The sequence below is a fragment of the Acomys minous genome (assembly GCF_964271855.1).
Source record: "Acomys minous genome assembly, chromosome: 17".
Lineage (NCBI taxonomy): Eukaryota > Metazoa > Chordata > Mammalia > Rodentia > Muridae > Acomys > Acomys minous.
Window position 1 is genome coordinate 70480380 of NC_140500.1, and position 13747 is coordinate 70494126.

Genomic DNA, 13747 nt, shown 5'->3' on the forward strand with positions numbered 1-13747 from the left:
AGGTCTGGAAATCTGCTGAACAGCGTTGTGTATGTAATCAATGGAGCTGTACACTTAAAATTCAACTAAGAGAGAGCTGGTGAGATGACTCGATGCCAAGCCTAATGACACGAGTTCAGTTTCTAAGACCCACAAGGCAAATTGCCCTCTGACCTCCACTTACACATCACGGCACACACGTGCACACAATTTTTTTAAAATTGTAAAAAATATTTTTGGTTTGGTTACGAGAGTAACTCTCGTATTGCTTCCTCATAACTAAATCACTGCCTTTGTTTTCGAAAAACTTCCCTCATTGCTGTATGTAAATGATACATACGCATGGCAAACGCGTGGTGACTCCACCTCCCCTGTTCTGTCTCTTACCACCCCCCAGTACAAAGAGACCAACACCCTCATCACCACGATCCTCGAGGTCCAGCCGAGATCCTCCGCTGGTGGCGAGGGGAAAAGCAATGACGAAATTGTCCAGGATCTCGTTGCTTCCATCCGAACCAGGGTTCCAGGTAATAAATTCCTGCTGGCATCCACCCTTCACGGGAGCTTTAGGAGTAAACGCAGATGTCGAGGCTTAATTTTCATACGTTTTTCTTTCCCTGGAGGGCTCACCTCACGTGGGGTTCTCTGCCTATGTCTAGAGAGCTACTGCGCCCCATCAGCCCACCTGCAAGACCTGTGTAGGGCCACAGGCTCACAGCCCACACAGCTCTAGCCAGGCTTTGCTCTGATCGCTGATGCTAACGTCTCTGGGCCTGTGGTGTCCGAGACGGTAGCCCTGGCCACATGCGGCAGCTTGTTAACCTTAAACAAATTCCGCTTCGAGTCCTTTGTTGCACTGAGCGGTTTTAAGTGCTTGTGTCCTGCACAGCACCAATGGAGGCATTTCCATCGCTGCCTGGGGTTTTATCAGAATCCTGTTCTGGGCCAGGTGTGGTGGTGCACGCCTTTAATACCAGCACTCAGGAGGCAGAGGCAGGGGGATTGCTGTGAGTTCAGGGCCAGCCTGATCTTCAAAATGAGTCCAGGATAGCCAAGGCTACACAAAGAAACACTGTCTCAAAACAAACAAACAAACAAAAAAAAGAATCCTGTTCTAGAATCTACCTCAGTATTTTTTTCTTCAGTCAGGAGAAACAGTTAAGTTATTTTAATCTCATTTGCTGGTAACTTATGGAATCTTTCTGAATGATCATGAAAGAGCCACCTCCCCCACCCCCCACTTCCCTGAGACTGACAATACGCTTACGTCCCTACATCAGTTGTTCATGGTTGGAGGTGACATCATAACAAGAGAAAGAAAATTGAGGTAGAGGAAAAGAACCCGGGTCCAAGTCCTGCCAATACTCCAAAGGCCTCCAGACAAAAAGAAACCACGTGACCCAAGAATAACCGCATCATTCCCCAACCCACAAGGGCTGGGCCCCCAAAACAGAACGTCCACTTGGGCAGGAGTTCTGGTAATGTTGCAGAAAACTGCCAGTCAACTTAGGGAGCAGTTTCTTCTCAGTAAATATAACAAATGGGTGAGGATAGAAGTGACACAAAGACGAGGGGCGGCGGAGACAGTAGACGTTCTCCCGAGCCCCACTGACGCTGAGGAGACTTTCCCCGCATCCTGCGTAGAACTCACACTCGCACTGTGAAACAGGAAGTGGGCTCCTCCACGCTTCGTGGAGCTTCGGGTCTTCCTGTGAGATGAGAAACAAGCCGTCTCCCAAGCCTGAGGGGCAGGAGGTCTGATCAGCTCCACAGAAGAACCTGGAGTTCCTGAAGCATCCCCCAAAGGGAGTGATAAGGCTCCTGTAAGCACAGCTCTGCGGCCCTGAGAGATCAGACTGACCCACATCCTGCTGAGCAAGGTCCCTCCAGCAGCCAACTTGTGAACGCTTAGGAAGGAATCTAGTCGGTGTGTAGTATATCTTAGGGCCCCACGCGTGCTCACACTTTGCACAGATGTGCAAGGGAAGTGCAATGCTTTCCTTCATTCTAGCCCATGCGCCTCATCTGGACCTTTGGAGGACTAGGGGTAGGAACGACACATCAGCTCTCCCTCCAGTCTGACCAGATGTCAGACTCAGGATAAACTCTTAAGTCTCTCCAGTCTCCATCCCCCAACTCCCACCCCGCCCCCTTCCCCAGGAAGCAGTGCAGACCTACAGAGAAGAACACACTCATACTCCAGTGGGAGTGGGGGCAGGGGTGGGAGCTGGGTCCCTGGAATGTGGCTTGTCAGCTGAGCCATCACCTTTCTGGGTGGCGTTTGCTACAGAGATATTCAGAGCCCTGCCTCTGGTCCTACCAAAGCCGCATGTATCTGGTGTGGAGCATTCTCCCCCCCCCCCATTCCCATGTGTGTCTCAGGGATTGAACTCGGGTTGGGAGGCTTGGCAGCAGGCTCTGTTACCCCCTGACCGATCCCCCACCCCAAGTGTATCTTCTTAAGCCCCCTGCCACACCGCCACACGCCCTTGCAGGATCCCCTCTCTCACACCCACTGTGCAGGAGCTCCTCTCTCACACTCACTGTGCAGGAGCCCCTCTCTCACACCCACTGTGCAGGAGCTCCTCTCTCACACTCACTGTGCAGGATCCCTCTCTCACACCCACTGTGCAGGAGCTCCTCTCTCACACTCACTGTGCAGGAGCCCCTCTCTCACACTCACTGTGCAGGAGCTCCTCTCTCACACTCACTGTGCAGGATCCCCTCTCTCACACTCACTGTGCAGGAGCCCCTCTCTCACACTCACTGTGCAGGAGCCCCTCTCTCACACCCACTGTGCAGGAGCCCTCTCACACTCACTGTGCAGGAGCCCCTCTCTCACACCCACTGTGCAGGAGCTCCTCTCTCACACCCACTGTGCAGGAGCCCCTCTCTCACACCCACTGTGCAGGAGCTCCTCTCTCACACTCACTGTGCAGGATCCCCTCTCTCACACTCACTGTGCAGGATCCCCTCTCTCACACCCACTGTGCAGGATCCCCTCTCTCACACTCACTGTGCAGGATCCCCTCTCTCACACTCACTGTGCAGGAGCCCCTCTCTCACACCCACTGTGCAGGATCCCCTCTCTCACACTCACTGTGCAGGAGCCCCTCTCTCACACCCACTGTGCAGGAGCTCCTCTCTCACACTCACTGTGCAGGATCCCCTCTCTCACACTCACTGTGCAGGAGCCTCTCACACCCACTGTGCAGGAGCTCCTCTCTCACACTCACTGTGCAGGATCCCCTCTCTCACACTCACTGTGCAGGAGCCCTCTCTCACACTCACTGTGCAGGATCCCCTCTCTCACACTCACTGTGCAGGAGCCTCTCACACCCACTGTGCAGGAGCTCCTCTCTCACACTCACTGTGCAGGATCCCCTCTCTCACACTCACTGTGCAGGAGCCCTCTCTCACACTCACTGTGCAGGATCCCCTCTCTCACACTCACTGTGCAGGAGCCTCTCACACCCACTGTGCAGGAGCTCCTCTCTCACACTCACTGTGCAGGATCCCCTCTCTCACACTCACTGTGCAGGAGCCCTCTCTCACACTCACTGTGCAGGAGCCCCTCTCTCACACCCACTGTGCAGGAGCTCCTCTCTCACACTCACTGTGCAGGATCCCCTCTCTCACACTCACTGTGCAGGAGCCTCTCACACCCACTGTGCAGGAGCTCCTCTCTCACACTCACTGTGCAGGATCCCCTCTCTCACACTCACTGTGCAGGAGCCCTCTCTCACACTCACTGTGCAGGATCCCCTCTCTCACACTCACTGTGCAGGAGCCTCTCACACCCACTGTGCAGGAGCTCCTCTCTCACACTCACTGTGCAGGATCCCCTCTCTCACACTCACTGTGCAGGAGCCCTCTCTCACACTCACTGTGCAGGAGCCCCTCTCTCACACCCACTGTGCAGGAGCTCCTCTCTCACACTCACTGTGCAGGATCCCCTCTCTCACACTCACTGTGCAGGAGCCTCTCACACCCACTGTGCAGGAGCTCCTCTCTCACACTCGCTGTGCAGGATCCCCTCTCTCACACTCACTGTGCAGGAGCCCTCTCTCACACTCACTGTGCAGGATCCCCTCTCTCACACCCACTGTGCAGGAGCCCCTCTCTCACACTCACTGTGCAGGAGCCCCTCTCTCACACCCACTGTGCAGGAGCCCCTCTCTCACACTCACTGTGCAGGAGCCCCTCTCTCACACTCACTGTGCAGGAGCCCCTCTCTCACACTCACTGTGCAGGAGCCCCTCTCTCACACCCACTGTGCAGGAGCCCCTCTCTCACACTCACTGTGCAGGAGCCCCTCTCTCACACCCACTGTGCAGGAGCTCCTCTCTCACACCCACTGTGCAGGAGCCCCTCTCTCACACCCACTGTGCAGGAGCTCCTCTCTCACACCCACTGTGCAGGAGCTCCTCTCTCAACACCCACTGTGCAGGAGCCCCTCTCTCACACCCACTGTGCAGGAGCTCCACTCTCACACTCACTGTGCAGGATCCCCTCTCTCACACTCACTGTGCATGAGCCCTCTCTCACACTCACTGTGCAGGATCCCCTCTCTCACACTCACTGTGCAGGAGCCCTCTCTCACACTCACTGTGCAGGATCCCCTCTCTCACACCCACTGTGCAGGAGCCCCTCTCTCACACTCACTGTGCAGGAGCCCCTCTCTCACACTCACTGTGCAGGAGCCCCTCTCTCACACTCACTGTGCAGGATCCCCTCTCTCACACTCACTGTGCAGGAGCCCCTCTCTCACACCCACCGTGCAGGAGCTCCTCTCTCACACCCACTGTGCAGGAGCCCCTCTCTCACACTCACTGTGCAGGAGCCCTCTCACACTCACTGTGCAGGAGCTCCTCTCTCACACTCACTGTGCAGGATCCCTCTCTCACACTCACTGTGCAGGAGCCCCTCTCTCACACCCACTGTGCAGGAGCCCTCTCTCACACTCACTGTGCAGGAGCCCCTCTCTCACACCCACTGTGCAGGAGCCCCTCTCTCACACTCACTGTGCAGGAGCCCCTCTCTCACACTCACTGTGCAGGAGCCCCTCTCTCACACTCACTGTGCAGGAGCCCCTCTCTCACACCCACTGTGCAGGAGCCCCTCTCTCACACTCACTGTGCAGGAGCCCCTCTCTCACACCCACTGTGCAGGAGCTCCTCTCTCACACCCACTGTGCAGGAGCCCCTCTCTCACACTCACTGTGCAGGAGCTCCTCTCTCACACCCACTGTGCAGGAGCTCCTCTCTCAACACCCACTGTGCAGGAGCCCCTCTCTCACACCCACTGTGCAGGAGCTCCACTCTCACACTCACTTTGCAGGATCCCCTCTCTCACACTCACTGTGCAGGAGCCCTCTCTCACACTCACTGTGCAGGATCCCCTCTCTCACACTCACTGTGCAGGAGCCCTCTCTCACACTCACTGTGCAGGATCCCCTCTCTCACACCCACTCTGCAGGAGCCCCTCTCTCACACTCACTGTGCAGGAGCCCCTCTCTCACACTCACTGTGCAGGAGCCCCTCTCTCACACTCACTGTGCAGGATCCCCTCTCTCACACTCACTGTGCAGGAGCCCCTCTCTCACACCCACCGTGCAGGAGCTCCTCTCTCACACCCACTGTGCAGGAGCCCCTCTCTCACACTCACTGCGCAGGAGCCCTCTCACACTCACTGTGCAGGAGCTCCTCTCTCACACTCACTGTGCAGGATCCCTCTCTCACACTCACTGTGCAGGAGCCCCTCTCTCACACCCACTGTGCAGGAGCCCTCTCTCACACTCACTGTGCAGGAGCCCCTCTCTCACACCCACTGCGCAGGAGCTCCTCTCTCACACCCACTGTGCAGGAGCCCCTCTCTCACACTCACTGTGCAGGATCCCTCTCTCACACTCACTGTGCAGGAGCCCCTCTCTCACACCCACTGTGCAGGAGCTCCTCTCTCACACTCACTGTGCAGGAGCCACTCTCTCACACCCACTGTGCAGGAGCTCCTCTCTCACACTGACTGTGCAGGATCCCCTCTCTCACACTCACTGTGCAGGAGCCTCTCACACCCACTGTGCAGGAGCTCCTCTCTCACACTCACTGTGCAGGATCCCCTCTCTCACACTCACTGTGCAGGAGCCCTCTCTCACACTCACGGTGCAGGATCCCCTCTCTCACACTCACTGTGCAGGAGCCTCTCACACCCACTGTGCAGGAGCTCCTCTCTCACACTCACTGTGCAGGATCCTCTCTCTCACACTCACTGTGCAGGAGCCCTCTCTCACACTCACTGTGCAGGATCCCCTCTCTCACACTCACTGTACAGGAGCCTCTCACACCCACTGTGCAGGAGCTCCTCTCTCACACTCACTGTGCAGGATCCCCTCTCTCACACTCACTGTGCAGGAGCCCTCTCTCACACTCACTGTGCAGGAGCCCCTCTCTCACACCCACTGTGCAGGAGCTCCTCTCTCACACTCACTGTGCAGGATCCCCTCTCTCACACTCACTGTGCAGGAGCCTCTCACACCCACTGTGCAGGAGCTCCTCTCTCACACTCACTGTGCAGGATCCCCTCTCTCACACTCACTGTGCAGGAGCCCTCTCTCACACTCACTGTGCAGGATCCCCTCTCTCACACTCACTGTGCAGGAGCCTCTCACACCCACTGTGCAGGAGCTCCTCTCTCACACTCACTGTGCAGGATCCCCTCTCTCACACTCACTGTGCAGGAGCCCTCTCTCACACTCACTGTGCAGGAGCCCCTCTCTCACACCCACTGTGCAGGAGCTCCTCTCTCACACTCACTGTGCAGGATCCCCTCTCTCACACTCACTGTGCAGGAGCCTCTCACACCCACTGTGCAGGAGCTCCTCTCTCACACTCACTGTGCAGGATCCCCTCTCTCACACTCACTGTGCAGGAGCCCTCTCTCACACTCACTGTGCAGGATCCCCTCTCTCACACCCACTGTGCAGGAGCCCCTCTCTCACACTCACTGTGCAGGAGCCCCTCTCTCACACCCACTGTGCAGGAGCCCCTCTCTCACACTCACTGTGCAGGAGCCCCTCTCTCACACCCACTGTGCAGGAGCCCCTCTCTCACACTCACTGTGCAGGAGCCCCTCTCTCACACTCACTGTGCAGGAGCCCCTCTCTCACACCCACTGTGCAGGAGCCCCTCTCTCACACTCACTGTGCAGGAGCCCCTCTCTCACACCCACTGTGCAGGAGCTCCTCTCTCACACCCACTGTGCAGGAGCCCCTCTCTCACACCCACTGTGCAGGAGCTCCTCTCTCACACCCACTGTGCAGGAGCTCCTCTCTCAACACCCACTGTGCAGGAGCCCCTCTCTCACACCCACTGTGCAGGAGCTCCACTCTCACACTCACTGTGCAGGATCCCCTCTCTCACACTCACTGTGCAGGAGCCCTCTCTCACACTCACTGTGCAGGATCCCCTCTCTCACACTCACTGTGCAGGAGCCCTCTCTCACACTCACTGTGCAGGATCCCCTCTCTCACACCCACTGTGCAGGAGCCCCTCTCTCACACTCACTGTGCAGGAGCCCCTCTCTCACACTCACTGTGCAGGAGCCCCTCTCTCACACTCACTGTGCAGGATCCCCTCTCTCACACTCACTGTGCAGGAGCCCCTCTCTCACACCCACCGTGCAGGAGCTCCTCTCTCACACCCACTGTGCAGGAGCCCCTCTCTCACACTCACTGCGCAGGAGCCCTCTCATACTCACTGTGCAGGAGCTCCTCTCTCACACTCACTGTGCAGGATCCCTCTCTCACACTCACTGTGCAGGAGCCCCTCTCTCACACCCAGTGTGCAGGAGCCCTCTCTCACACTCACTGTGCAGGAGCCCCTCTCTCACACCCACTGTGCAGGAGCCCCTCTCTCACACTCACTGTGCAGGAGCCCCTCTCTCACACTCACTGTGCAGGAGCCCCTCTCTCACACTCACTGTGCAGGATCCCCTCTCTCACACTCACTGTGCAGGAGCCCCTCTCTCACACCCACCGTGCAGGAGCTCCTCTCTCACACCCACTGTGCAGGAGCCCCTCTCTCACACTCACTGCGCAGGAGCCCTCTCACACTCACTGTGCAGGAGCTCCTCTCTCACACTCACTGTGCAGGATCCCTCTCTCACACTCACTGTGCAGGAGCCCCTCTCTCACACTCACTGTGCAGGAGCCCTCTCTCACACTCACTGTGCAGGAGCCCCTCTCTCACACCCACTGCGCAGGAGCTCCTCTCTCACACCCACTGTGCAGGAGCTCCTCTCTCACACCCACTGTGCAGGAGCTCCTCTCTCAACACCCACTGTGCAGGAGCCCCTCTCTCACACCCACTGTGCAGGAGCTCCACTCTCACACTCACTGTGCAGGATCCCCTCTCTCACACTCACTGTGCAGGAGCCCTCTCTCACACTCACTGTGCAGGATCCCCTCTCTCACACTCACTGTGCAGGAGCCCTCTCTCACACTCACTGTGCAGGATCCCCTCTCTCACACCCACTGTGCAGGAGCCCCTCTCTCACACTCACTGTGCAGGAGCCCCTCTCTCACACCCACCGTGCAGGAGCTCCTCTCTCACACCCACTGTGCAGGAGCCCCTCTCTCACACTCACTGCGCAGGAGCCCTCTCACACTCACTGTGCAGGAGCTCCTCTCTCACACTCACTGTGCAGGATCCCTCTCTCACACTCACTGTGCAGGAGCCCCTCTCTCACACCCAGTGTGCAGGAGCCCTCTCTCACACTCACTGTGCAGGAGCCCCTCTCTCACACCCACTGTGCAGGAGCCCCTCTCTCACACTCACTGTGCAGGAGCCCCTCTCTCACACTCACTGTGCAGGAGCCCCTCTCTCACACTCACTGTGCAGGAGCCCCTCTCTCACACCCACTGTGCAGGAGCTCCTCTCTCAACACCCACTGTGCAGGAGCCCCTCTCTCACACCCACTGTGCAGGAGCTCCACTCTCACACTCACTGTGCAGGATCCCCTCTCTCACACTCACTGTGCAGGAGCCCTCTCTCACACTCACTGTGCAGGATCCCCTCTCTCACACCCACTGTGCAGGAGCCCCTCTCTCACACCCACTGTGCAGGAGCTCCTCTCTCACACCCACTGTGCAGGAGCTCCTCTCTCACACCCACTGTGCAGGAGCTCCTCTCTCAACACCCACTGTGCAGGAGCCCCTCTCTCACACCCACTGTGCAGGAGCTCCACTCTCACACTCACTGTGCAGGATCCCCTCTCTCACACTCACTGTGCAGGAGCCCTCTCTCACACTCACTGTGCAGGATCCCCTCTCTCACACTCACTGTGCAGGAGCCCTCTCTCACACTCACTGTGCAGGATCCCCTCTCTCACACCCACTGTGCAGGAGCCCCTCTCTCACACTCACTGTGCAGGAGCCCCTCTCTCACACTCACTGTGCAGGAGCCCCTCTCTCACACTCACTGTGCAGGATCCCCTCTCTCACACTCACTGTGCAGGAGCCCCTCTCTCACACCCACCGTGCAGGAGCTCCTCTCTCACACCCACTGTGCAGGAGCCCCTCTCTCACACTCACTGCGCAGGAGCCCTCTCACACTCACTGTGCAGGAGCTCCTCTCTCACACTCACTGTGCAGGATCCCTCTCTCACACTCACTGTGCAGGAGCCCCTCTCTCACACCCACTGTGCAGGAGCCCTCTCTCACACTCACTGTGCAGCAGCCCCTCTCTCACACCCACTGTGCAGGAGCCCCTCTCTCACACCCACTGTGCAGGAGCCCCTCTCTCACACCCACTGTGCAGGAGCCCCTCTCTCACACCCACTGTGCAGGAGCCCCTCTCTCACACTCACTGTGCAGGAGCCCCTCTCTCACACTCACTGTGCAGGAGCCCCTCTCTCACACTTACTGTGCAGGAGCCCCTCTCTCACACTCACTGTGCAGGAGCCCCTCTCTCACACCCACTGTGCAGGATCCCTCTCTCACACTCACTGCGCAGGAGCCCCTCTCTCACACTCACTGCGCATGAGCCCTCTCACACTCACTGTGCAGGAGCCCCTCTCTCACACTCACTGTGCAGGAGCCCCTCTCTCACACTCACTGTGCAGGAGCCCTCTCTCACACTCACTGTGCAGGAGCCCCTCTCTCACACCCACTGTGCAGGAGCCCCTCTCTCACACTCACTGTGCAGGAGCCCCTCTCTCACACCCACTGTGCAGGATCCCCTCTCTCACACCCACTGTGCAGGATCCCCTCTCTCACACCCACTGTGCAGGATCCCCTCTCTCACACCCACTGTGCAGGATCCCCTCTCTCACACCCACTGTGCAGGAGCCCTCTCTCACACTCACTGTGCAGGAGCCCCTCTCTCACACTCACTGTGCAGGAGCCCCTCTCTCACACCCACTGTGCAGGATCCCTCTCTCACACTCACTGTGCAGGAGCCCCTCTCTCACACTCACTGCGCAGGAGCCCTCTCACACTCACTGTGCAGGAGCCCCTCTCTCACACTCACTGCGCAGGAGCCCTCTCACACTCACTGTGCAGGAGCCCCTCTCTCACACTCACTGCGCAGGAGCCCTCTCACACTCACTGCGCAGGAGCCCCTCTCTCACACTCACTGCGCAGGAGCCCTCTCACACTCACTGTGCAGGAGCCCCTCTCTCACACCCACTGTGCAGGAGCCCTCTCTCACACTCACTGTGCAGGAGCCCCTCTCTCACACTCACTGTGCAGGAGCCCCTCTCTCACACTCACTGTGCAGGAGCCCCTCTCTCACACTCACTGTGCAGGAGCCCTCTCTCACACCCACTGTGCAGGAGCCCTCTCTCACACTCACTGTGCAGGAGCCCCTCTCTCACACTCACTGTGCAGGAGCCCCTCTCTCACACTCACTGCGCAGGAGCTCCTCTCTCACACTCACTGTGCAGGAGCTCCTCTCTCACACCCACTGTGCAGGAGCCCCTCTCTCACACTCACTGTGCAGGAGCTCCTCTCTCACACCCACTGTGCAGGAGCCCTCTCTCACACTCACTGTGCAGGAGCCCCTCTCTCACACTCACTGTGCAGGAGCTCCTCTCTCACACCCACTGTGCAGGAGCCCCTCTCTCACACCCACTGTGCAGGAGCCCCTCTCTCACACTCACTGTGCAGGATCCCTCTCTCACACTCACTGTGCAGGAGCCCTCTCTCACACTCACTGTGCAGGAGCCCCTCTCTCACACTCACTGTGCAGGAGCCCTCTCTCACACCCACTGTGCAGGAGCTCCTCTCTCACACCCACTGTGCAGGAGCCCTCTCTCACACTCACTGTGCAGGAGCTCCTCTCTCACACCCACTGTGCAGGAGCCCCTCTCTCACACTCACTGTGCAGGAGCTCCTCTCTCACACCCACTGTGCAGGAGCCCTCTCTCACACTCACTGTGCAGGAGCCCCTCTCTCACACTCACTGTGCAGGAGCTCCTCTCTCACACCCACTGTGCAGGAGCCCCTCTCTCACACCCACTGTGCAGGAGCCCCTCTCTCACACTCACTGTGCAGGATCCCTCTCTCACACTCACTGTGCAGGAGCCCTCTCTCACACTCACTGTGCAGGAGCCCCTCTCTCACACTCACTGTGCAGGAGCCCTCTCTCACACCCACTGTGCAGGAGCCCCTCTCTTACACTCACTGTGCAGGAGCCCCTCTCTCACACTCACTGTGCAGGAGCCCCTCTCTCACACTCACTGTGCAGGAGCTCCTCTCTCACACTCACTGCGCAAGAGCTCCTCTCTCACACTCACTGTGCAGGAGCTCCTCTCTCACACCCACTGTGCAGGAGCCCCTCTCTCACACTCACTGTGCAGGAGCCCCTCTCTCAGACCCACTGTGCAGGAGCCCCTCTCTCACACTCACTGTGCAGGAGCTCCTCTCTCACACTCACTGCGCAGGAGCTCCTCTCTCACACTCACTGTGCAGGAGCTCCTCTCTCACACTCACTGCGCAGGAGCTCCTCTCTCACACTCACTGTGCAGGAGCTCCTCTCTCACACCCACTGTGCAGGAGCCCTCTCTCACACTCACTGTGCAGGAGCCCCTCTCTCACACTCACTGTGCAGGAGCTCCTCTCTCACACTCACTGCGCAGGAGCTCCTCTCTCACACTCACTGCGCAGGAGCTCCTCTCTCACACTCACTGTGCAGGAGCCCCTCTCTCACACCCACTGTGCAGGAGCCCCTCTCTCACACTCACTGTGCAGGAGCCCCTCTCTCAGACCTCCACACTCCGCAGTCACTCTGACTTCTATTGTTCCTGCTCCTCCCGTGATTGTCCAGAAAGAAAAGGAGCCGGCTGCTCTCTGTCTGGTACACACATGCCTCTCCCCTCCACACACCAGCAGTGTCTCCTGTGAGCTGCCTACCTGTGTCCAAGCCAAAGTCCACACAGTTCAAAGAGGCACAGAAGATAAAAATAGCTGGACAAGAAGTGAATGGAAGTGAATGCTGACTCTCTCCCTCCCCCCCCCCTCTCTCTCTCTCTCTCACACACACACACACACACACACACACACACACATTTTTCCTATTTTCATTAATTTAAGCCTTATTTTTTATAACTGCTTCTGTGCAAACACATAGACTTATAAATAATAAGAATGTTGTCAAATTTACGCTCTGGCTTAAATGATGAAAGAAATTAGCTTCAGGAGGAAAAAAAGTAACAAAAAGCTAGGCCCAGTGATATGGCTCAGTGGATAAACTGCTCATCTGGCAAGTCTGAGGATATGAGTTCAATCCCCAGAACTCACATGAAGGTGGAAGGAGGAAACTGACTCCTCCAAGTTGTCCTTACACACACACAGAGGCATGGCATGGCATGCATACACACACACCCAGGCATGGCATGGCATGTACACACACACACACACAGAGGCATGGCATGGCATGCACACACACACACACACACCCAGGCATGGCATGGCATGTACACACACACACACAAACAGGCATGGCATGCACACACCCACACTCACACACACACACACAGAGGCATGGCATGGCATGCACACACACACACACACAGGCATGGCATGGCATGCACACACACACACACACACAAACAGGCATGGCATGCACACACACACACACACACACACACACACACACACACACAAACAGGCATGGCATGCACACACCCACACTCACACGTCCTATGAAACAGAATGATAATAAATAATATTTTAAAGGAGAAGCCCATGACATTAGCAGTGTCATAAAGATGGAAATCAAGGATGTCTTGTCTGAGAAGCCAACTGTGTGTGTTTCAGAAGTCCTGATCATGGAGGGAGCTTCTGAGAGCCTTTTCGTCAAGGACCCTCAAGGTCGCCTGGACTCTCTGACCACCGTCCTTGGCCAGGAAGTGGACCGGTTCAACAATCTTCTGAAGTTAATACACGTATGAAGTTTACTTCCAACATTGAGACTGGGTAGCCGAGCCTTGTAGAGAACGCTCTAGAAACATGAGTGTGTTTATAAGTCTCCATCGCATCATCCCTATGTTTCTATTTGGCTGTTGTTACTACTCTCCAGCCCCAGGCTGTGTATGGCTGAGCCAATACTGCCTTATTCCAACAGTGACTGTGTGAACATGGGACCTTGCAAGCCCTGCATTCCTTGCTGGCCTACCTTATACCTTTAGAATAGCATCAACTGGCTTAACATTTTCCAGGACCTCAGCACTCAGTTACAAGTGAATTGCTGCTGAGGAGATAGTTCAGTCA

The 13747-nt window shown here is 57.2% G+C and overlaps 1 protein-coding gene across 2 annotated transcripts in view; it reads left to right on the forward strand.

Moving 5' to 3' along the window:
- Positions 1-13747, forward strand: part of DNAH6 (dynein axonemal heavy chain 6) — a 211276-nt gene that overhangs the window by 183767 nt on the left and 13762 nt on the right. For both annotated transcript variants that reach the window (XM_084766547.1, XM_084766548.1), the window contains exons 72-73: positions 377-506; positions 13295-13422. In XM_084766547.1, the coding sequence (XP_084622673.1) occupies positions 377-506; positions 13295-13422 (258 nt within the window). The remainder of the gene's footprint in view (positions 1-376; positions 507-13294; positions 13423-13747) is intronic.